Source organism: Arvicanthis niloticus, chromosome 9 (genome assembly GCF_011762505.2).
Source record: "Arvicanthis niloticus isolate mArvNil1 chromosome 9, mArvNil1.pat.X, whole genome shotgun sequence".
NCBI classification, from domain to species: domain Eukaryota; kingdom Metazoa; phylum Chordata; class Mammalia; order Rodentia; family Muridae; genus Arvicanthis; species Arvicanthis niloticus.
The window spans coordinates 61,987,269-62,010,091 of record NC_047666.1 but is presented as its reverse complement, the minus strand read 5'-3'; the positions used below and the strand labels follow the sequence as shown (position 1 = coordinate 62,010,091).

At 49.5% G+C, this 22,823-nt stretch overlaps 1 protein-coding gene across 1 annotated transcript in view; it reads left to right on the top strand.

Annotated features, from left to right (window-relative positions):
* The first annotated feature begins 4,319 nt into the window (after positions 1 to 4,319).
* Clstn3 (calsyntenin 3) overlaps positions 4,320 to 22,823 on the top strand; it is a 33,437-nt gene continuing 14,933 nt past the window's right edge. The window contains exons 1-12 of the mRNA XM_034512012.1: positions 4,320 to 4,630; positions 6,810 to 6,932; positions 7,321 to 7,516; positions 9,113 to 9,321; positions 9,815 to 9,964; positions 10,212 to 10,397; positions 10,814 to 11,095; positions 11,794 to 11,906; positions 16,683 to 16,845; positions 17,416 to 17,472; positions 18,165 to 18,322; positions 18,457 to 18,605. Coding sequence (XP_034367903.1) covers positions 4,567 to 4,630; positions 6,810 to 6,932; positions 7,321 to 7,516; positions 9,113 to 9,321; positions 9,815 to 9,964; positions 10,212 to 10,397; positions 10,814 to 11,095; positions 11,794 to 11,906; positions 16,683 to 16,845; positions 17,416 to 17,472; positions 18,165 to 18,322; positions 18,457 to 18,605 — 1,850 coding nt within the window. The 5' untranslated portion in view covers positions 4,320 to 4,566. The remainder of the gene's footprint in view (positions 4,631 to 6,809; positions 6,933 to 7,320; positions 7,517 to 9,112; positions 9,322 to 9,814; positions 9,965 to 10,211; positions 10,398 to 10,813; positions 11,096 to 11,793; positions 11,907 to 16,682; positions 16,846 to 17,415; positions 17,473 to 18,164; positions 18,323 to 18,456; positions 18,606 to 22,823) is intronic.

Here is a 22,823-nt window from a genome sequence, read left to right as displayed (position 1 = left end):
CTCCCCTCCCCTCCCCTCCCCTCCCCTCCCCTCCCCTCCCCTCCCCTCCCCTCCCCTCCCCTCCTCTCCTCTCCTCTCTTCTCATCTTCTCTCCTTTCCTCTCTTTCTTTTCCCTCCCCTTTTCCTCCCTCTTTCTTTATATTTTTGTATTTCAAGACAGGGTTTCTCTGTGTAGCCTTGGCTGTCCTGGAACTCACTCTGTAGACCAGGCTGGCCTCGAACTCAGAAATATGCCTGCCTCTGCCTCCCAAGTGCTGGGATTAAAGGCCTGCGCCACCACTGCCCTGCTCTTTCTTTTTTCTTTTCTTGAGTTTGAACTTAGGACATTGTGCAAGTGCTGTAGCACTGAGCTGTGCCCGCGTCCCCTCCCCTTCTTTCAGATGTGAATATGCGCATGTCTCTGCAGGCGTGTGCATGGTTGCTGTTCATCTCCTTTGAGACAGGGTCTGTCATTGGCCTGGCGCTCATCACTTCTAACATCAGGCTGGTTGGCTAATGATCCTTAAGGATCCTCCTGTCCCCCTTCCCTGGAGCTGGGGTTGCAAGCACGCACCACCACCACCATCTGGGCATTTTTATGTGGGTTCTGGGAGTCAATCTCAGGACCTGTGCTAGCAAAGTAAGTGCTTTACTGACTGAGACATGCAGCTCTCTTGTTATGGTGAAACTACCTAAGTTGTTCGGACTGGCCCTGAAATCTGTAGTCCAGTCGGGCCTTGAACTTGCAATCTTCCTGCCTCAGCCTATTGATGTTACAGGCCTGTGTCACTAGGCATGGTTCCTGATTGAGAATTTCAAGGAAGGCAAGAAAAGGCACAGAAGTCAGAGTGAAGGCTGATGTTCCTGAGAGGCTGTAGAGAGACCGAGGAGCTGGCACATCCTCTTAAGTAGCCTTTGTGTGGAGTGTAATGAACCATCGCTGGGTGAGTTAAGCTACAGAGTGACACGGTCAGTTTTACTTTTTTTTTTTTTGATGAATCCTGTGGCTACAGGTAAGGTTGTGCTGCCTGGGTTAGTGGAGGATTAAGACTGGGGACCAATTTGGGGCAGGTGAGAAACAAAGACCTTAGTTAGGAAGAAACAGACACTTAGCAGAGAGCCGTAAAATAGAAATAAATCATAAATGCCTGCAAACCGTTCTAGAAGACCTAGTAGAAGACCAAAGAGAGACACGTACATTGAATTTTAGAAATATAATTTTGTTTAATATAAACTCTTCAAAATATTGTAATTTCAGCATGTGATCAATAAGAAAATCAGACACGGTTTTTTTTTTTTTTTGATGCTATTTTACAATGCGGTATGTATTTCAGACTTAGCACATTTCCATTTGGACTAATTACATGCCAAATAGCTACTATTTTGGCTAGTGCAGAAAGTTATTCTGGATATGGTGTGTGTGTGTGTGTATGGGGGACGTGAGTAAGGAAACAGGGACATCAATCAATGTGGCATAAGGTCTGGCTGGTAATTGCCGTCCACAGACACAGTAAATACAGAAGTGAACGTGCATCGGGCCTCAGGAAATAATGAATTCAAGTCTGACCTCGAGCACACAATAGCAGTGTCTTCTAGATAGGTGAGGGCATCACTCTGGGGTGGTGTGACTGCCACTCAGGCAGTGGTGTGGCTGGAGGACAGATGTCAAGGACAGGTCAGGTGGCAGCTGATAGCATGGGAGCAGGTGACTTAGCTCACGGTGTACAGGCAAGAGAAAGAAAGGTAGGAACAAAGTCCTGTGGGGGCTCAGTGTCAGGGTTGATTAGTAGGGACTCTGTTTGCAAAGGGGACTGAGCAGGACCATGTAAGAAGCAGGAAAAGTGTGGGGAAATGTGGCTAAAGAGACAAAGTGAGAGACTCAGACCCAGTGCGACAGGCTCCAGGAGGAACAGATGTTGGCTCATTGGCCCATCCTTTGTGTTTCCAGTGACTGATGATGCAAAAGGAAGAGACTGGGGAGACAGCTCAGCAGTTAGGTGCACTTTCTGCTCTTCCAGAGGACGTGTGTTCGATCCCCATTACCTACCTGGTAGCTCATAACTGCCTATATCTCCAGTTCTAGGGGACCCAGTGGGGGCACAGATCCATGCAGGGAAAATATTCGTCCACATAAAAATGTTTAAAAGAAGATAAAATAAACTAAATAAGTCATTCTATTAAAGACATAGAATGAGTAAGGAAGAAGTAGGAAGGGGTTGGGGAGCACAGGAGTTTGTTGGTCCCAGAGACTGTTATTTGGGGACCCCATGTCCTGCTTTGGTGGTCACTGTGCCTGGCTTGGCTGGAGGAGTCACAGTGGCCCACCTGCCTGGTGCCCTGTCAATGCAAAGGAAAGCACTTGGCATTTTCATCCATCCATGAAACTTAGATCCATTTCCAACTCAGGTTCCATAAAGTAGTTCCAGAAGGGGCTAAGAGTCTTCATCACTATGTGATTCCGCTGATGGGTGATCTCCTTTCCCCGCCCCCACCCCACCCTCAGCAGCACTACCTTTCTCAGACCACTGATGTCTGTGGGGGCTGAGACTTAGTAAGGGCTCTCCTGGCCAGCCAGGCGCTTCCTGTCTGCAATAGCTCTGTCAAGGCTGTGAGAGGCAGGGAAATAGATGCTACGCCATCAGGTGGGGTGTTGGGTGTCTGAATCTTCCGATGCTGTCCCACTCCAGTGTGGCTTCACAGTGGGACCTAGAAGAGGAAGAGACTGAGAGGAAGGGCCTGAAAAGGTGACATCATTACTTAGGATATCTAGGTAGTGTTCCAAGTTCTTTTGGGACAGGTTGGGAGGGAGACATTGTTCCCAATATAGACAGGAATAGACTGAGGAGTCAGGGGGGCTGTCTGGAAGAGAATGCTCACAGACTTCAAGTTAGTCCCCACACACGGTGTGGGAAAGTCCAGCTACCAGGGCTTTAAGAGAGCTGGTCCCTTGCTGCAGTAAGAGATGCTGCCCCCTATCCCCGCGCCGCCCCAATGATGAGCTCTGGTCTGGTGTCTTGTAGCCCTGGAGCGAAGAAGCTGAAGGAGACTTAACAAAGTCATGCCTGGCTTCAGCTTTTGCTGTGGAGTGACCTTGGAGCTGTCAGTCATTCAAAACTTGAACTTTCTGAGCGTCAGTTTTGGCCTTCGTGCCCTTTCCAGCAGGTTTGGGAACTCCTAGGGGCAGGCTCCCACTGGAGGCTGCTGGGTCTGGTGCGGCAGGCAGTGTGTGGAGCATCTGTGAGCTCTGAGTTTATTCTTAGACTGAGGGGAAGGGGAGGGAGAGGGCATTCAGAGGTGTGAGGCGGGAGGTGAGGACAGCCGGGAGACAGGAGCCACATTTAAGAAAGGCCTGGGCACTAGGCCTTCACTGCCTCCCTCACCGTTGGCTGAACGTGGATCTTAAACGGGTGTTTTTGGTCTTTTGGGGCATGTATGTGGAGGCAGAGGAGATGACACTCAGTGAGGGGTGAGTTCAAGAGAAGGCAATGGAGGGCTGAGAATTTTATGCTCCTTGATTTGGGACCCAGGGTTTCCCTCCTCAGGTCCTGGATACCATCACCCCTCAGCCCTTACCACGGCACATCATAACGGCTTAGGGGGTACTGAAGTCATTGCATACCCTGTCTGCAGCTGCCCATATGTCTCCCAAACTGGCCAACGATGTGGGGCAGCTCCATCACAGTTTAAGGTGGGGAAATCAGGGACTGTAAGCAGTAAGAAAGAGAGCGCTTAGGGTCCAGATGCGGGTAAACTGCCCTTACAGGAGCCTGTGTGGAAAGGACCGAAGGGAGTCCTTCCTCTCCCTCATCTCAGGGTTCTTGTCATCAGGGTGGGTTTTTCCGTCTGTCTATCTGTCTTTTTCTGGCCTTCCTCTGTCTCCCACAGGGCCCTGAGTTGGAACTGAAATGCTAGAATTTCATACTCCAGGTTTTGCCTCCAGGTTTCCAGAAAGCACGCAGCAAGGACTCGCTAACGGAATGGGCTGTAAAAAGAGGTTAGTGCAGAATTGGGGGTGGGTGACGTGGATACTGCCTCTCTTGGCCACCCTCAAATCTGTTGACGTCTCTGTCTCACCCCACCTCCTGGCTTTCAAGCTAGGTCTTCTGATGTCCTTCGCATCTTCTGCCCCCTCCATGGCTTTCCTGCTTCCTCTCTAGCCCCCGCAATTCCTCTGCTCCCCCAAACTGCAGCCAGGGGAAAAAGCCCTTACACATTCTCCCGCCCCTGCTCCCCAGTCCCATTGGTTCCCTAGCCCCCCTTGCAGCACCTGGCGCCCCCGGTCTTCTAATTGGCCAGCGGCCCCATCAATCCTTGCCTGGCTGTGCTGACGTCATCCTGCAGTAGCGGGGATGGGGTGGGAGTGAGAGAGCGAGCGAGAGTGAGGACGCTGGGCTGGAGATTGAAGAGAAGCTACTGCAAGTCCCCCATCTCAGCTACCCAGCGGCTCTGCACGCATCTGCTATATGGACTAGCGTGGTCAGCAGGCCCCTTTCTGATCTTGTCTCCCTGCCTTCCCCTCGTAGAGTCTCTGCATCTCTCTCCCAAGGTGGCATTAGCAGGCTTGAGGCTCCCAGGGGATAGCGCACCATGACCCTTCTCCTGATGTCCCTCCTGCTGGCTTCTCTGCTTCAGATCAGCTCTGGCAACAAAGGTGAGATAGACGGGGATGGGGGGCCTCAGAACTGGGGCGTCAGGCTGAGCAATGTGGGGGTGCGGAGGGAAGGGGATGTTGAGGCTCTCTGGCGTCTGAGACAGGTGTCCTTTCCTTTCTGACCACCCCTTTCCATCCTTACCTCAGACCCGTTCTCACTTCCAAGGACCAGCTCCTCCTCTCCGGTCCATCTCTACACGTACTTGCCCAGCACCCTGCCTGTATTTGGTCTCTATTCCCACCTGGGGTCTCTCTGCCCCCTCCCCCAACTCCTCCATGCTGGTAGATACCTCCTGTCTCAAAGGGACTTGCTTCCCCGAGGGTGACATTCCCTCAGGTTCCGTTTCACTGGGTGTTTCTGCTCACTAAGGGCGTGTGGCAGATCCAGCTGGCTGTCTTCATCCCTTCCTGGGGAGAAACTGTGTACCTCAGCTCAGCAATTCCGAGCACGTATGTTTTTTCGTGTCTCTCTGCATCCATACCCTTCTGCCTGCATCCGCTGGGTTGTGGGTTACCACAGCTGCCCTCTCTGGCAGACAGCAGATAAATTCAGCTGGGTGAGACTGTCAGAGGGAAGGGGAGGGTGGGGCCAGGGGCAGAAGGTTCAGGTAGCTAGAGGGGACAGAGAAAGACTGAAAAGGGCAGAAAGGGGCTTGGGGGTGCTCCAGAAGGAGGTGAGAAGGGAATCTGAGGAGGGAAGGGAGGATGAGGAGTGGGAATAAGAAACGGATCAGAAAGGTAGAGGCAGAAGGAGGAAAGGAGAGAAGTGGGGAGGAGGGAACCAAGGAAGATCCAGGGAGCAAAGAATGGATACAGGACAGCAGGCAGACATAAGACAGGGACAGGAAGGAGGCTCATTGCTGAGGGCAAAAAGGCAGGGTTGTTGGGTGCCTGGCTCTGCCCTTGGCATCCTCTGCTCTTCTCTATTCCCACCTGTCTTCTGTCTTCTGTCTGCTGTCTTCTAAGTCTGGTTGGAGCTCCTACCTCAGGATGGTCCTCCTGGCCCCCAAACCCTTCTCACTTCCTGTTTGGCCTCCTATACACCATCTTAAGGCTTTCTCTTCGGCCATTAGGGGAGAGGGTTATGGTGGTCATCACCATGAAATGGAGAGGCCTGCAGATACCAGCATATGATTGGTTGGGCTGTGGTTACAGGAGTGAATAGAAATTCGAATTTCTTGCTCATCATGAGATACTGGGGTGAGAGCCCTCTGGTGACTCAGTTTCCCTCTGATGATCTATCCTCTCCTCTCCGTGTCTGGCTTTGGGAACATGGATGGGCATGATGGAATTAGGTGGAGGTTGGTTCTAGGGGTGAGAGAGAAGAGACATATATGCTTTCCTGATAACCTCTCAAGAGCTTGAAGGAAGTTGGTCCTGGGGAAGAGACCCTACTTGGGAGGAGTCTGGTAGGAGAAGGTGTGATGTGGGTTCAGACAGGTCTGTGAAGGAGCTGAGGGAGTGTGGAGATCTTGAGAGGACCTAGAATGTACTGGTTATGACTGCATTCTCTTGGGTGAGGGATTTGCTGTGTTTCTAGGCCAGCTCCATAATCCCTTAGGATGTGGGCTCTGCTGGGTCCAGGCACAGCACTGATTTCTCTGTTCTTCCCCTCCCCTCTGCCCCCTCCTGCTGTCCTATATACCTGTCTTCTTTCCTTCTCCTTTTCTGGGAGAGTGGCCTGGAGTCTGGGCCCGACTAGGAGAAGTATAGGGTGAAGGATTGAAATTCAGCAGGTGGGGCATGGGGGTGGGAAGGAGGGTAAACCACTGAGATTTCAGGAAACTGGGCTCTACTCTTACCCCCAGTCTTAACTCTCCCTTCATTCTCCCCATCCTTTCTCAGGACCTTCTGAGGGCTCACCATTGTTTCCTGAGTCCCCCATCGCCATTTCCCTAAGGCAAAAAGACCTTCTAGGAGATTCTCTACCCCTGACCATGGTTCCCAGGGAGAGACAGTGGTCCCTTCCCCAGAGGAAGGTAGTTGCCATGAAACTGTCCCTCCAGTTATAGAAGGCCGTGACCTCCTACAGAGAGTCTCTGGTTCCTTCTGGTTCCTTCTGTAGCTCATCCGTCTCCCTCTGGCAAGGTGGCAAGGCATGGAAAGGGCGTTGCTATTGGGTGCATCCTGGGAGTGGAGGGTCAGCTCACGTTCTCTCTTCTCCCTGGGGTGGGGCCAGCCAACAAGCACAAGCCGTGGATTGAGGCAGAGTACCAGGGCATTGTCATGGAGAATGACAACACGGTTCTGTTGAATCCACCACTCTTTGCCTTGGATAAAGACGCTCCGCTCCGCTATGCAGGTACCTGGTAGGACTAGAAAGTGGGTGGGAAGGCAGAAGACAAGGGAGGGGTGGGGGCCCAGGGAGTGAGAGCAATGAGAAGGTGGGCACGAGCCTGGGGAGAGCATCAGAGGAAGGGGGCATGAGAAGGGGAATGGGCCGCACTGAAGAACCTAAGGTATGATGGAGGATGCCAGAGTTGAGCAGCCGGGGATTAAACACATTATTAGATGCTGGACCTTAGACCTGCTGGTCCTGAGCTTGCTGCTCAGGGAAGCTGGAGGTCACTGATATTTCATGTCATCAAGAGAAGGGTCTAGCGTTTGGGTGGAGATGTGTAGCTGGGAACGGCCCAGCCAAGGGGTCGGAGGGCTGGTCATGTGGAGTCTCACTTCTCCTGCCTTGCCAGGCGAGATCTGCGGCTTCCGGCTCCATGGGTCTGGGGTACCCTTTGAGGCTGTGATCCTGGACAAGGCAACGGGTGAAGGGCTGATCCGGGCCAAGGAACCTGTGGACTGTGAGGCCCAGAAGGAGCACACCTTTACCATCCAGGCCTATGATTGTGGCGAGGGGCCGGATGGCGTCAATACCAAGAAATCTCACAAGTAAGGAAGGCTTTCTGTTAGGCGACCCTTCTCCCTCCTTCAATGATGCTCTCTCAGAGACTGGGGTCTCCTTTGCTAGCTGAGACTGTGATGCTCAGTTGAGCAAGCTCAGTCATTTCAGCTGCTTGTTAGCCGAGGATAGACCAACCCAAACCTGGGCATGGAACCCATGACCTCACCTATGCCCGGGAAACACTCTACCAATGGACTATGTCTCCAGCCCCAAATTTACTATTGCAAAGTTACTGCTGACCCACTTTATTCCTTCTCCTATGTCAACTGATTATTGTTTGTTCTAGCATAAAAATAGTGCTCTCTTAGTCCCTGACCGTACTAACTGGATGTCACCCCACCCCTGCTATTCATAGAGTTTAGGGACCTCTGTTCAAGGTCACCAGCAGACAGGAGAGTTCGGTGACATCTCACTCTGCTTTGCCTTTTGAAACCTTGGACAAAGTACTTAGCCTTTCTGATCTTGCTTCTCCTTGTCTGTGAGGCAGATATATGTTGCTGGGTATATTACGGGAGATGGATTGTATAAAAATCATGTACCTTTGCACCAGGGGGCATTGTGGTGATGGAGAGACAAGCAAATTCCACACGCAGCCAGACCCATTCCAAGTGCCCTCTCTGGTCCATTTGCAGTACCCAGCATACATACATCAGGCTCCTGACATGCACATGGCTTAGAGGGGCCAGGGAGGGTAGGGGGTGATTTACTATAGAGAGGATTGGGCCTCAGACACCAGCATCCATTGCCAGCTAATTTCTCACTTGAGAATGGGGAAAAGGTCAGTAATAAGGAATCCTGGATCACTGAGAGGCACCAGAGATCAGAAAGGTCTTTGTGACTTAAGTTTCCCATTTAGAGAGAAGACCTTTGCCTCTGAGCCCTGGAGCCTGGCTCTTGGCTAGAAGCAGGGCATAGGATGATGTTCCTAGACCTGGCTCTGTTGGCCTGGGAAGGGCCATGGCTGACATGTACAATTTAGGCAGGTGAACTACTCAGTTCAGACAAAAAGGACTTCCAGTCAAACACCACTTCCCTGATCCCTGGTTTTAACTTTTTTTTTTTTTTTTGTCTGTAGCTTTTTTGTTTCTTCTGTAAGATTAGACTTTTGTTAATTCAGGGACCTTTTGAATTTTTTTTTTAAATGTATGTTTTAGTTTGTTGCCTTTCCCCTCACCTTGGCACCCTAATGAGGGTTCCCAGATACACTCAGAGCTATGTCTGTAATAGAGCACATGGATAGACAGAGAGGGCAGTAGAAAGGGGTGGAGATTCGCTGAACCTATTCATTGTCTTCCTCCTCATCTGATGTAGCTTTCGGGACAAAAATCACCAACATGGCTTCTGATATTCTCTAGGGCTTGTTCCTTCTCTCCCACGCCATTGGCCCCTTCCTCAAGCCCTCTCCCTTGTATGGTTTTATATTTGTTATGTACAGCCCAGTGCCCTGTGGAGTGGGAATGAGCAGTCTCAGAGCAGACCGGCCCCCTCCTGCTCTCATTCCCAGTCCGCACTCCCGACTGCAATTTTCTCAGTGCCTGCCGCTGGCTAAGGCTTCCATATCTATTCGGTTCCTATGCTTGCAGGGCAACCGTGCATGTTCGGGTCAACGATGTGAACGAGTTTGCCCCAGTCTTCGTGGAGCGTCTGTACCGTGCTGCAGTGACAGAGGGGAAGCTGTATGATCGTATCTTACGTGTGGAAGCCATTGATGGTGACTGCTCCCCTCAGTACAGCCAGATCTGCTACTATGAGATCCTTACACCCAACACCCCTTTCCTCATTGACAATGATGGTGAGTCTTCTCTTGGTCCCTCGCTGATCAGCATTCTCTGCTCTCCCGATGAGTGACATGGCATCATCCTTTCAATTCCTGCCTCTCCCTCTATTCCTCTCTTTGCCTCTATGTGAGGCCCCTTCCCCCACCCAGATTCTTCTTTTCCACTTTAGGCTGCGATCTGTATGTGTTGATTCTCGGCTTGTCTAGTATTCCCATGTCTTCCTCAAGTACAGTGGTTCTCAACCTGTGGGTTGTGGCCCCTTTGGGGGCTCGAATGACCCTTTCACAGGGGTCACATATCAGAATGTTGACTATCAGATATTTACATTACCACAGTAGCACATTACAGTTATGAAGTAGCAATGAGATCATTTTATGGTTTGATGGGGTGGTGCGTGGGGGGTCACCACGGCATGAGGAACCGTATTAAAGGTTCTCGGCATTAGGAAGGTTGAGAACCACTGCCCTAGTGTACCTGACCTGTCTGTCCTCCCCTTTCCCACCTCAGGCAACATTGAGAACACAGAGAAGCTGCAGTACAGTGGCGAGAAGCTCTACAAGTTTACAGTGACAGCTTATGACTGTGGGAAGAAGCGCGCGGCAGATGATGCTGAGGTGGAGATCCAGGTGAAGCCCACCTGCAAACCCAGCTGGCAAGGTGAGGGGGGCATTCAGCGGGGACCTGCTGCGAAATCATCTGTCACATTGGGTTTTCATTTTTTTTTTTTTTATTTTAATTCTTCTCCTCTCCTGTCTGATGACCATGGAAGGTAGACCAGATGCCGGAAGCGTATTTCCAGACAGGCTTCTACCCTAGACATTTTTCTGGGAGCCGCAGACAGTCAGCACACATGGCGGGAGGGACTGCCTTGCCATCTGCCTTTCTCTCTGTTTCACCTGTGCAGGCTGGAACAAAAGGATTGAATATGCCCCAGGAGCCGGGAGCTTGGCTTTGTTCCCTGGCATCCGCCTGGAGACCTGTGACGAGCCACTGTGGAACATTCAGGCCACCATAGAGCTGCAGACCAGCCATGTGGCCAAGGGCTGCGACCGAGACAACTACTCAGAGAGAGCTCTGCGGAAGCTCTGTGGTGCGTGCGTGCGTGCGTGCGTCTCCTTCCCCCGGGACCATCCCTTCCCAACCATCCCTCATCTTCCCTGTCCCGTTCTCCTTTGGCCATCGCAGGTACTGATATCTCCCTGGGTGTTGAGGTGTGTGGGTAGCGTTTGTGCTCCAAAGGGTATGTAGGTAAGGCTCTGGTAAAGGTGTATCATTGTTGGGCCTGCCACTAGATGCATCACAGAACAATATCTCGGAGCAACGAAGAGTTGGTGAATGGGTTCAATTAGTAAGAGTCATTTGTAGAAGAGAGAGAGCGAGAGAACGAGAGAGAGCTCTCCCTCTCTTGTCTTAGAAAGCCCACGAGAGAAGGTGAATCGTTTCCTTCCCATCTCCTCATCTGCTGCTTCTCAGCTCTGAAGCTTGTCCCCTTTGGGGCATCTGCAGGTGCTGCTACTGGGGAGGTGGACCTGTTGCCCATGCCCGGCCCCAATGCCAACTGGACAGCAGGGCTCTCAGTGCACTACAGCCAGGACAGCAGCCTCATCTACTGGTTCAATGGCACGCAAGCTGTGCAAGTTCCCCTGGGTGGCCCAGGAGGGCTGGGCTCTGGGCCGCAGGATGGCTTCAGTGACCACTTTACCCTGTCCTTCTGGATGAAGCATAATGTGACTCCCAGCAAGGGGAAGAAGGAGGAGGAGACCATTGTGTGTAACACAGTCCAGAATGGTGAGTCCTGACATGAGGTGGGACACTGGTTCCTTGTGCTGTATTTGCCACTTGCCATTACCCAGTGAGGATCGTTGACAGGCCTCTTTCCCTCTTTTAATTTCAATTTGTAAGTTGGCGGTTTTTTATTTTAAAGACAATCTTGCTGCATAGCCCAGGTTGGCCCAGATTGGCTCAGGTTAGCCCAGGTTAGTCCACGTTGACCTTCAACTTGAACAGCCCTCCTGCATTAGTATTCTGAGTGCTGAAATTACAGGAATGCTCCGTTGTACTCCCCTGACACCTTAACAAAACAAAAACAAAAACAAAAACAAAAACAAAAAAAAAAAAAGAGAGAGAGAGAGAGTGTCTTGCTATGTTTTGGAGGCTGATTCTAAACACCCCACCGCCATCCCCCTAGTCTCACAAGATACTAATGCCTTACTTTGCCTAGTTGCCAAGAGACTACGGCAGACACCATCATGCCAAGTCCTCCGACTGGTTTCTCCACCCCTGTAATTTTGTGACTTGTTGAGATGATATTTTGAGAGGTTCCTCTCTGGATGCAGCAGGACTGACTCTCAAATGACACTGTCCTTTTTGTCAGTTGCCAAGTTACTCTTCCTGCATCCCTGTTGTATCTCCCACACAAGCCCCCCCATTGCACACGGTGATGGCTTACACATCCTTTCTCTCCCTGTCCCCTTCCTGCCCCTCAGAGGACGGCTACTCTCACTACTCGCTGACTGTCCATGGCTGCAGAATCGCCTTTCTCTACTGGCCGTTGCTTGAGAGTGCCCGTCCGGTCAAGTTCCTCTGGAAGCTGGAACAGGTGAGATGGAGGCAGGCCTCTGAGATGGACGGAACTAACTTTTAGGGGCTTCCAAGCCTCTGGGGTTGTTGTTGTTGTTGTTGTTTTGATGGCCCTTTTTCTAACCTCAGTCCCTGATGAGTCTACTCCATCTTGTTTGCAAGGGCTTGCTGCCCAGAGAAGCATTCATGGATTGAAGGGACGTAAGGGCAAGGTTCTACTAAACCTGGCCACCATCTTGGCCCTTGTTTTAGTCCATTTTCTTATATATAAGCCGTATAACAGTATGTGTTGTTGCTTCTTAGTTTGTAACCAGGAAACCAAATAATGCTGGGGTGAAGTTCACAGCTTACGGTTCAGTATTGATTGGGAAGCCATACTGGTTAGTTTTGGGTTTTTTGTTTGTTTGTTTTTGTTCTGAGACAAGGTCTCTCTACATAGCCCTGGCTGTCTTGGAACTCACAGAGCTCCACCTGCCTCTGCCTTCCATGTGCTGGGATTAAAGGTGTGCTCAATAGCACTTCACTAATACTTTTAAACTTTGTAATTTTTCATTTTATACTATTTTATTATTATTAATTTTTGAGACAGGATCTCTTGATAACTAAGGCTATCAAGAGTTTGATAAATAGCAGAGGATGACCTTGAACTCCTGGCCCTTCTGCCTCCACTTCTCAAGGACGTGGATCACAGGTGTGTGCCACCATGCCAAGATAAACTTTAGCCTTTTAAGAAGGGTAAAACGAATTCTACATCCCGGGGTTGTTGTATGATGAAATTATATACTAAGGCTTTACAGACTTAAAACCACTCTACACGTTAGCCCTCACTATTTTGTCTATGCTTATGAAAGATATGTAAAAATGGACAAAGGAATTAAGATCCTCTCTTAAGTCCACACTTCCAAGTTGTAGTCTGTTTATTGAGTTGGTCTTTACAGTCCAGGCTGGCCCTGCACTTGAGTCCCCTCTGCCTCTGCCTACTGGATGCTGGGACTGTAGGTTCGTGTCACCATGGCCAGCACATCCTGTCTGTTCGTTCTTCAAGTTGACAACAAAGACCAGTGAGGGCAACTTGAGTTCCCATCTTCTCCCTTTCGTGTAAATCCTGGTAGAGTGATTGTTAAGTGGAGGGCGGTGCAGGAGACAGGAGAGGGGAAGGGCCTGGAGAACCCTAAGCTGTGAACTTCACCCCAGCATCACCTGGTTTCCTGGTTGCAAACTAAGAGTCAAGGACAGATATTGTTATACAGCTTATATATAAGAAGATGAACTAAAAAAAGGGCCAAGATGGTGGCCAGGTTTAGTCTGGATGAGTGAGGCCTGAATACGAAAGCTTTGCTGTTGGGAACACATTGTAAGAGAAGAATTGCCATCTGCCACTTCTGGGTCTTTCCCCGTGTGGTTGGCCTCCCCCCATTCTTCTCTCTCTTCACCTCTTCTCTCCGTCTTTTCCCTGAGATGCTGAAGATTGAGTTTCGGGCCTTGCTCTGCCAGTGAGCTTTGTCCTCAGCCCTCTTTTTTGTTGTTTATTGGTTTTCTTTCTTCTTCTCTCATATATTGCATTCTGACTGCAGTTCCCTTCCCTCCCCTCCCTCAGGCCCCCTTCTTTTTTCCTCCGATCCACTCCCCATTCACTGCCCCCTTCAGAAAGAAGCAGGCCCTCTAAGGACATCAACCACATACAGCAGAACAGACTATAATACGACCAGGTACATATTCTCACATCCAGACTGGATGAGGCAACCCAGTAAGAGGGAATGGGTCCCGAGGGCAAGCAGAAGAGTTAGAGACAGCCCTGGCTCTCACTGTTAGGCATCTCACAAGAACATGAAGCTACACAACTCTAACATATGTGCAGAGGACCTAGCTCAGACTATATAGTCTCCCCTATCTCTGTGAGCTAACTTGAATTCCAGTTGATTCTATGGGCCATGTTCTTGATCCCTCTGGTTTCTCCAATCCTTCTTCCCCAAGCCCTAAACCCTGCCTAATATTTGACCAGCTTACTTTTTACTTTTTATTTTGAGACAAGCTTTCACTAAGTTGCCCAGGTTGGCCGTAAACTCACTCTTATGTAGACAAGGCTCTTGTCCCAGCCTCCTAAGGATTGGATTACAAATTCTTTACCATGCCAGGCTTAGAGAGAGAGAGAGAGAGAGAGAGAGAGAGAGAGAGAGAGAGAGAGAGAGCGCTGGGGATTGACTACCTGGTCTTATTTATATGCTAGGTAAGTGCTTTATCACGGAGCTACATCTGTAGTCTTTCTCTTTAAAAAATTTCCTTATCTTCTTTTATTTAAAACATCTATCAGACACCAATGAAGTGTCTGCCTTTTCAATGGATAGATTCTCGGGGTACAATGGAGTTTAATAACACGAAACAAGAGATTCAGTTTCACTTAGCTTTTATTTTAGTTGTGTAGATAATCTACTTTATATTTTTCTTTTCTCCTCTCATGCCTTCTGTTTTTCTCTCTACTTCCTCTTTTTGGCAGAGTTGGGGTTTTAGCCCAGGACCTTGTGTGTGTCAAGTCAACCCTTGAACCCTGAGCCAGCCTCTAGTGGAGGTGGAGTTAAAAAAAAAATCTAAATATTTAAATGGGAGCAGCAGATGGAAAGTCTCTGAGGCAAGGAAGAGTTCAGTGGAGCCAGGGCCAGCAGACGGTGGAGAAGGACTTAGGGAGTGCTCGGAGAGGTGATGGTGGCTTTGGGAAGCCTTTGTCTGAAGGCTTGGTCAGAGTTATATTGAAGACCATCACATGGGCAGTTGGGAGAGGCCTTACTGAAGAGGCACGGGAGTGGAAGTAAGCCAGGCCTAGTGCTACAGGCCAGCGATCCCAGCTACCTCAGGGGCTGAGGCAGGAGAATTGAAAGCTCAAACTAGCCTGGCAGTTTAGTGAGACTTTATTTTTTGTTGTGGGGGTTGTTTGTTTGTTGTTTTTGTTTTTTGAGACAGGGATTTGTGTAGCTACAGCTGTCCTGGAACTAACTCTGTAGACCATGCTTGCCTCAAACTAACAAAGATCCACTTGCCTCTGCTTCTAAGTGCTGGGATTAAAGGTGTGAACCACCACTGCCTGGCTGGCTTATTTTTGTTTTCTAAACGACAACTGCATCATCATCATCATCATCATCTGTCTGGAGCTATAACTCAGTTGGCAGAGTACCAACTCATCGTCTCAGAGATGGAGAGTTCCACATAGAAACCCTGAGAAGAAAGCATCTGTTGATGGTTTGGGTGTGGAGGATTAGGCTGTGAGGGGATCTGGGGAAAAGTTCTAGGTTCAGTGTCCAGCATCACATAAAACTAAGGTGTCACGGTACATGCTTGAAGTAGGAGGATCAGACGTTCAAGGTCATGGTGGGATTGAGGCTAGCTCAGGCAATGTGAAACTTTGATTCAAAAAATCCAAACTATCAGGCAAGATAGCTCATGGTACACACCTTTAATCCTAATACTGAGGCAGAGGCAGAGGCAGGGGTCAGGGGGCAGAGGGCAGAGGCAGGGGGCAGGGGGCAGGGGGCAGAGGCAGGGGGCAGAGGCAGGGGGCGGGGGCAGGGGGAAGTGGGCAGGAGAGGCAGGTGGATCTTTGTGTGTTTGAGGATATCCAAGTCTGTGAAGCAGGTTCTAGAACGGCCTCAAACAAACAAACAAACAAACTCAACCTCAACCAAAACAGAAATAAAAAGTCACAAAAAGACTTGACTGAGGATGTGCTTAGAGGTATGAGCTCGCTGGAAGCTTAAAGCCTCAGGCCCCATCTCCAGTATAAAGAAGAAGAAAAAGAAGAAAAGAGGAGTGTAAATCAATAGATGGAAGTGTGGTGACTGTTCACACAAAAGGGACTGGGGACTCGCTGCTATGTCACCGTGGAGCCCGAGAGTCCTAAATGAGACCACAGCTGTTAGTCTTGCTTGGCCCCGAGATGAACACACCTGTTGGTTCTGGTGTGGAGGGTGAGGATGTGGGGGAGCTGGGAAGCGTACTGGCTTCCGTCTTATGCATGTTAAATGTGAGATGCCCTTGAGACCTATGAACGGAAAGCATAGAATCCAGAGAACTCTGGGCTGGACATGGCCATGGCGGTGTCACCAGCGTGAATGTGGAGTCTGAGCCCCTATGAACAGACCAGGCTACTCCTAGGAATCGGGTGTAGAGGAGGGAAGGAAGAGGCCCTGCTGAGCCTTGAAGGCTCCCGCCACTGGGAAGTTGGTAAGGTAGAGAGCTCCACTCCTTCCTCTGCCCATTTGTCCCTTGTTTTAGTGGCTCCAGGAGAAGCAGCAGAGGGAAACGGTGTCCCAGAGGGTCTTCTCAGGTTGGAAACCATCCTGCAAATCACGATGCCGTCCATCTATTTATTCATAAATATCTTCGGGAAAATTCACTTATAGCATATTTTTGTTGTTGCTGTTTTATTTTTCTGAGACAGCAGTTTGTTGTGTTGCCTGAGCTGACCTTCAAACCCCTCCATTCAAGTGATCCTCCTGCCTCATCCTCCGGAGTTGCTGGACTTTAGGGATATACTCCTGTGGCTTGCTTTTTTTTTTTTTTTTTTTTTTTTTTTTTTTTTTAAATCATTTCACATGCTTCTCTAACTCATGGAGTTTTCTATACTACGTTGCATGCCCTGTAGATTTTGGACAAGGTCGCTCTTCCTTGAGCAGGGTAGGCAGCCGTGCTGCCAGGCCTGGGGATGTCCAGGACTGTCCTGTTTCCAGGACGTGGAGGAGGGTTGGGGCTAGATCCTTGGAGAGCAAGTAACTGGGGGGCTCTTGCCCTCTCTTTGCACCCCCAGGTGTGTGACGACGAGTGGCATCATTATGCCCTGAACCTCGAGTTCCCCACGGTCACGCTCTATACTGACGGCATCTCCTTTGACCCGGCTCTCATCCATGACAATGGTCTCATCCACCCACCCAGGAGGGAACCTGCGCTCATGATTGGGGCCTGCTGGACTGGTGGGTCCCCTGACCTTCTCAGTAAAGACTCAATAAAGGCTTAGGGCTCTGAGGGGAGGAGGTCAGGTGAGTAGCCAGGGCGGTCTGCCCCTCTGCAGAGGCTGCCTCCTGCATCTGTACAGCTGGGCAGGGTGACTGTACTCTGAATGATCTCTGCTGGAGACCTCTGATTCTGATACCGAGTCCCCATGGTGTGGGTCAGCAGCTTAAACTTGGTGTCATTTCCATCCGCAAATCGACAACGTAACTCCCGCCACTTCTCACTTTGTTGAGATGATTTCCACAGCCTCTCCCTTGCAGGAGGACAGGAATCCTCCAGAGGACCGTCAGTCTTCTATTTGCATACCGCTTACCAGAGTCCTCCCTTGTCTGGTTATAGACAGTAATCTGTAACAGAGGCCTGCAAGGTTGTGGAAGGTTGTGGAATGTCACGAGAGGGGTTGGGGCTCTGCTGAGAACCTGCAAACCCCAGATGGCATGAGAGGACTTAGGGTAATTACAGAACGTCTTGTCACAGCCCCCAGCTCACTGCTGCTTTTTTTTTTTTTTTTTTTTTCTCTTGGTTTGCAGAAGAGAAGAACAAAGAGAAGGAGAAGGGAGGAGAGAACAGTACAGACACAACCTCAGGTACACCGTGGGTGACAGTTGGAGACCAGAGTTCTAATCTGAACTGGTTTACCTGTGCTTCTCTCTCTGCCCCAACCCAGCCTTTCTAGTTTCTCCTTCACACTCCTTGGACTAGGAAGGCTGGGTATATAGCTTGGCTGGATTCTGCGTGGTTCCCCGCCTGCCCATAGACTGTACTACCATTTCTCTCGCTGACTTTCCACATAGCAAAAAGCAGGCAGCCGGAGGGGCTAGTCTAGGCATCTATGGAGCTCACACACATCCATCCTGGTCTCCCCGTGTGTCCCTGGAAAGACGCCCTTTCTTACCTGTCAGTTTCTAATGTTCCTCCTCCTGTGGTTCCCTCCTCCTCTCAGAAGGTTTTATACATGTCCACTCCTCTTCCTCCTCATTGTGTTCCCTCCCCTGCCCTCTTCTCATTTTTCTTCTTCCGGTGTGTGCCAGGGGATGGAACCCAGAGCCTCACACATCCTAGGCAAGAATTCTGGGACCTCTCCCTCATCCCATCCCTCATTCCCACTTCTCCCTCACCTCTAGTCTCTTATTTCCATATTTCCATTTTCTTTCTCAAGCCTCCTGCTACGTCTTCCTTTCTCCTTTCTCTTTTCTCTCAGCCCCACCCTCGGCCCACCTTCCCTCGGCCCCTCTTTTCTCCTCTCACTACCTGCCCTGCTCCTGTGTTCCTGCCCTAGGAGACCCCTTGCCGATCCACCACTACTTCCATGGCTACCTAGCTGGTTTCAGCGTGCGCTCAGGTCGCCTGGAGAGCCGTGAGGTCATCGAGTGCCTCTATGCATGTCGGGAGGGGCTGGACTATAGGGATTTCGAGAGCCTGGGCAAAGGCATGAAGGTATAGCCCTTTCCACTCCCTCTCTTTCCCGGCATGCCCCTGGCCCCTACCCCCCTCGACCCCTCTACTCTTCTGCACCTTTCCTCTCCTGCCTCCTGGTCTTGCTCTCAGCTATGTCTGTGTCTGGGACCCAGGTCCACGTGAACCCCTCGCAGTCCCTGCTCACCCTGGAGGGGGATGATGTGGAGACCTTCAACCATGCCCTGCAGCATGTGGCTTACATGAACACTCTGCGCTTTGCCACACCCGGCGTCAGGCCCCTGCGCCTCACCACCGCTGTCAAGTGAGTGCTGGGTAGGCGGGCTAATCATAGAACAGTCAGTGCCGCTCTTTGTCTTAAGACATCACTAGACCTAGCCATACCATTCTCATTTCACGTTCCTCTCCGAGTCCCAAGAGAGCACAGCTGATCTGTTAAAAGTCATGTTGGTAGAAGAGCTTGGACCAGAATCAGGTTTCCCATTCTGTTACTCTGTGAAGATGTGTTGCCAGGTTTTGGGGGTTTTGATCTTTTTTATGCTGATATATAAAGTGGGGCTGGCATTAATTGTGACTCAGTTCTAATTATTTGGATGACCTTGAACAAATAGTGAGCTCTGCTCATTTTGCCTATTTATCTTACTTCACCAAGTTCTTGCAAATAAATAAATGAATAAATAAATAAATAAATAAATATGGCGAACCTAAGCCATCAGTGATCCCAGGCCAAATCTGGTTTGCTGTTTATTCTGGAAAGTTGTAGCGGAACAGAACCCAGCCGGTTTGTTTTCCCTAATGTTCATGGCTGCTTTTATAGGGTGTGGGCAGGAGAATAGCGGAGATGGAGATTGCGTATTTCCAAAAGAGAGTATTTCCTAGCTGGTCTTTTAAAGGAAAGCTTTGCTGACCTTCGTATTGTAATGGGACGATTTTTGAGTTATTCAGTCTAAAAATTGTGAGTTAGGTCAAGGTGTGAGTATTTATTAGCTATTAATCTATAGCTAATCTATATGCTAATCTGCATTTTAGTAGCTATCTATTAAACTAGATTATTAGATATTAGAGGGGTAATAGAACCTGACTGATGGAGTTGTTATGAACTAAATGCTATATAATCCAGGGCTAATGCTTGCCCTAGTGCCTGTTCTGTAGAACTGGGTCCCCTGGGAAGGCAGTTTCACCCCTAGTTATGGTCTGTAGGGCCGTTTTAGTACATACCGCCACCTAGTGGGCAGATCACGCATTTGAGGAGTCAGAGTTCTGTGTTCTCCCCTCTCTGCCTTAATTTCTCTATAAATTCCCTGAAGCACGTGGCTTCAGATATCCTGGAAGAGGGCTCCGAGCCCTGTAGTGACTGGGCACACTTTCCACGCTCCTGTCAGACCCATGGAAGGGAGCTGCTGGGCTGTCGTGTGGTGACACTGTGGAGTTAAAGGTCACAAACTGTTGGGTATCATGTGACACAGGTCAAAGCCGTGTGCACCCCCACTGTGTACCGGCCAAAATTTCTTGTGTAAAACATCTCTTTCTATGTATATGGGTGACTTATGTATATTTCTACATACCATATTTGTGCAGTGCTGGCAGAGGCCATCGGATCCCTAGGACTGGAGTTAAACCTTGTACTGAGGGGCTGTGTGGGTGCTGGGAATTGAACCCGGGGCCTCTGGAAGAGCAGCCAATGCTCTTAACCACTGAGCCATCTCTGAAGTCCCCCTAGTCAGAAATCTTAAGGCGTTTCCATCCCTCAGGAACCAAGATCTGTCTCACCCCTCCCATGTCCTTAGGAGTTACATTAGGGGAGAGAACTGTTTTGGCTAAGGGTGGAACTCTGGCAGTGGCGTCCTGTAAAGGTGTGTCAATGTCTTTGCTCACTGGCTCATCTGAATCCATCTTACGTCATTCTGGCCTAGACTAGAGACTTATTAATAGAACCTTGAAACTGACTTTGACATTTTTTTTTTTTAAAATGAGGTCTCTTCTCTCTTGTCAGAGTCTCATGTAGTCCATGCTGGCCTCAAATTCACTATCTAACTAAGGATGGCCAGGGGTTGTCCATCTTCCTGCTTGTACTTCCCGAGTGCTTCCTGCACAGACACACACACTGGTTTGTGTGGTGTTGGGGATCAAACCGTGGTTGTTGTACACACTTAGCAAGCATCTTTCCAGCCGGAGCTAACAAGCCCAGCCCTTATTGTTCTTTGGGCTACTAAGTGGTTGGTCCACCTTGGTTTCCTCAGGTCATGGAAAGAAATTTGGAGATTTGGGGTGTGTGTGTGTGTGTGTGTGTGTGTTACAGAAGAAATGTGTGTTTTACAGAAGAAATAGAGACGCCTATCACCTGTTCTTCTCTTTGCCTGTGTGGCTTTCATGGCTTCCTGTTTCCAGTGTTTGGAGGTCTGATCATTTAAAGTCAGATTTACACAACTCTCAGGTCAATGCTTAAATGCAAGTTGGCTCCACCCCCTTTCTTGGTACCAGGGCCTTGTGTACTAGGGCAAGCAGTCTTGTCGCTGAGTTGTATACATGGCTCCATTTTCACATGTTATTTTGAGACATAGGGTCTTAGTAAGTTGACAAAGATGTCTAAACTTCTTTCTCAGGCAGGCTTTGAACTTTGATCCTCCTGCCTCAACCTCTCCAGTAGCTGGAATCATAGGTCTGTACCATCACTGTTGGCAAAATTAAATGATTTAAACTTTAAAAAGATGTATGTTTTGGAAAGCCTGCCTAATGGATATGAACCCTTGGAGAGACAGAGAGGCATCCTTTTCTCTAGCTTTGCCCAGACCGTGGTTCTTGACTTTATTCCTGTGTGCTGAACCCTCTACCTAGTTCTCTCAGCGCCACAGCCCAGATGAGTCAATGCTGAAACACCTGACTTTAAATAACTCATACCCAAAGGGCCAGCGCTCCCAACCTCTCTAACAGCATCTCCAACCTTGAAGTCACTCAGGCCTGAGTCATCTTTGTCTCCTCTCTGTCTTTGTCCTTCATGCTCTATCCATTGTCAACCCACACCAAGCTTGTCTCTGAGTTTGAGTATAATTCTTTAACTCAACCCCCCATGACTCTACCCTGCCCTATTGTCTTACCTTCCTAACCAGTTGATTTAGTTCTACTTCACCCCTACCCAAGACTGGCCCTGAGATGTTCAATCAGACTTTTTTTTTGGGGGGGGGGGTTGCTTTTTTTTTTTTTTAAAAATGGTTTTGCCAGGTAGTACAAGCTGGCCTTGAACTTGGCCCGAACTGTTTCAGCCCCCCAGTGCGCTGGAATCAGAGGTGTATACTACTATGCCTGGCTCAAAGTAGACCATTTTCTAATGAAAAAAAGATACTGTGAGGTCTGTGCCATAAAACTGCAAACTGAACTCCTGTCACTGACCCGAGTCCCGGCACTGTAGCCTGAGAGCTCTGCCCTCACTCTGTAGGGCACTACCATCCTCTAACTCCCTCTCAAAGCCACCTCTTCTTACCTTCCTCAAACAAACACTAAACACCAAACACCAAACACCAAACACCAAACACCAAACACCAAACACCAAACACCAAACACTCTACTACTGTCCTGTCCAGAAATAATTCTTCCTCCTTCTGACTCCTCATTTTTATTTTTCCGTGTTTTTTTCCTGTTCATGCTGGGGTGATCATATTCTCCTATAGTGTGAGGTTTGTGTGCCATGGTGAACCGTTTCTTTGGCTTTTGACTCCCGAAGCTTCTCTTCCTGTTTGAATGCCCTAGAGCACTCGTATGGGCTGGGTCTGCGGCCCCTCTGCTCCACTCCCAGGCTGCCGCTCGGGTCATTTGTAGGTCATGTCGGGCTCTTTTAGGGCTCTGAGCCCTTCACACCCGCAGAGGGCACAGCTCTTTTTATGTCACTCCACCAGTCAGCCTGGGTGTGTTTGGTGACACTGACGGTTCCAGTCTCCTCACTGAAATCATTTCAGTTAGCCCAGTCAGAGAGACCGGAGTCCGATCCTTCAGGGCTACAGTCCTTTCACCAAGATGGTTGAGTCAGCCTTTCTTCCTTTGTGGTTTCGAGGCAGGGTCCTACTCTAGAGCTTGAGCTGTCCTTAAACTCACTCAGTTTCCCAAGTGCTGGGATCACAGGCACCAGCCACCATGCCTGCCTTTACTCTGTTTTCTGTTACTGTAATAGAGTACCCGAGACTTGGTAGTTTAGAAAGAACAGAGATTTATTTATTTATTTAATAGTTCTAGAGGCTGGTGATTGGTGATCAGCATCTGGCTAGGTACTCTTGATGTATCATCTAATAAACCAGTTGAGAGGTGGAGGGAAGAAAGATGGGAGAAGAGGGAGGGAAAAGAAGAGGGGAGGAGGAGGGAAAGGAGGAGGAGAAAGGCTGGAAAGGAAAAAACATGAACAGGAGAGGGAAGGAGGTGTCAGGCTCAGATCTCCTCTCTTCTAACCAGTGTTAATTCATGAGGATGCATCAGGTGTGAGGTAAGTGCTTCCCACTAGGTCCCACCCCCTAACACTGGTTCACAGTGGATTAAA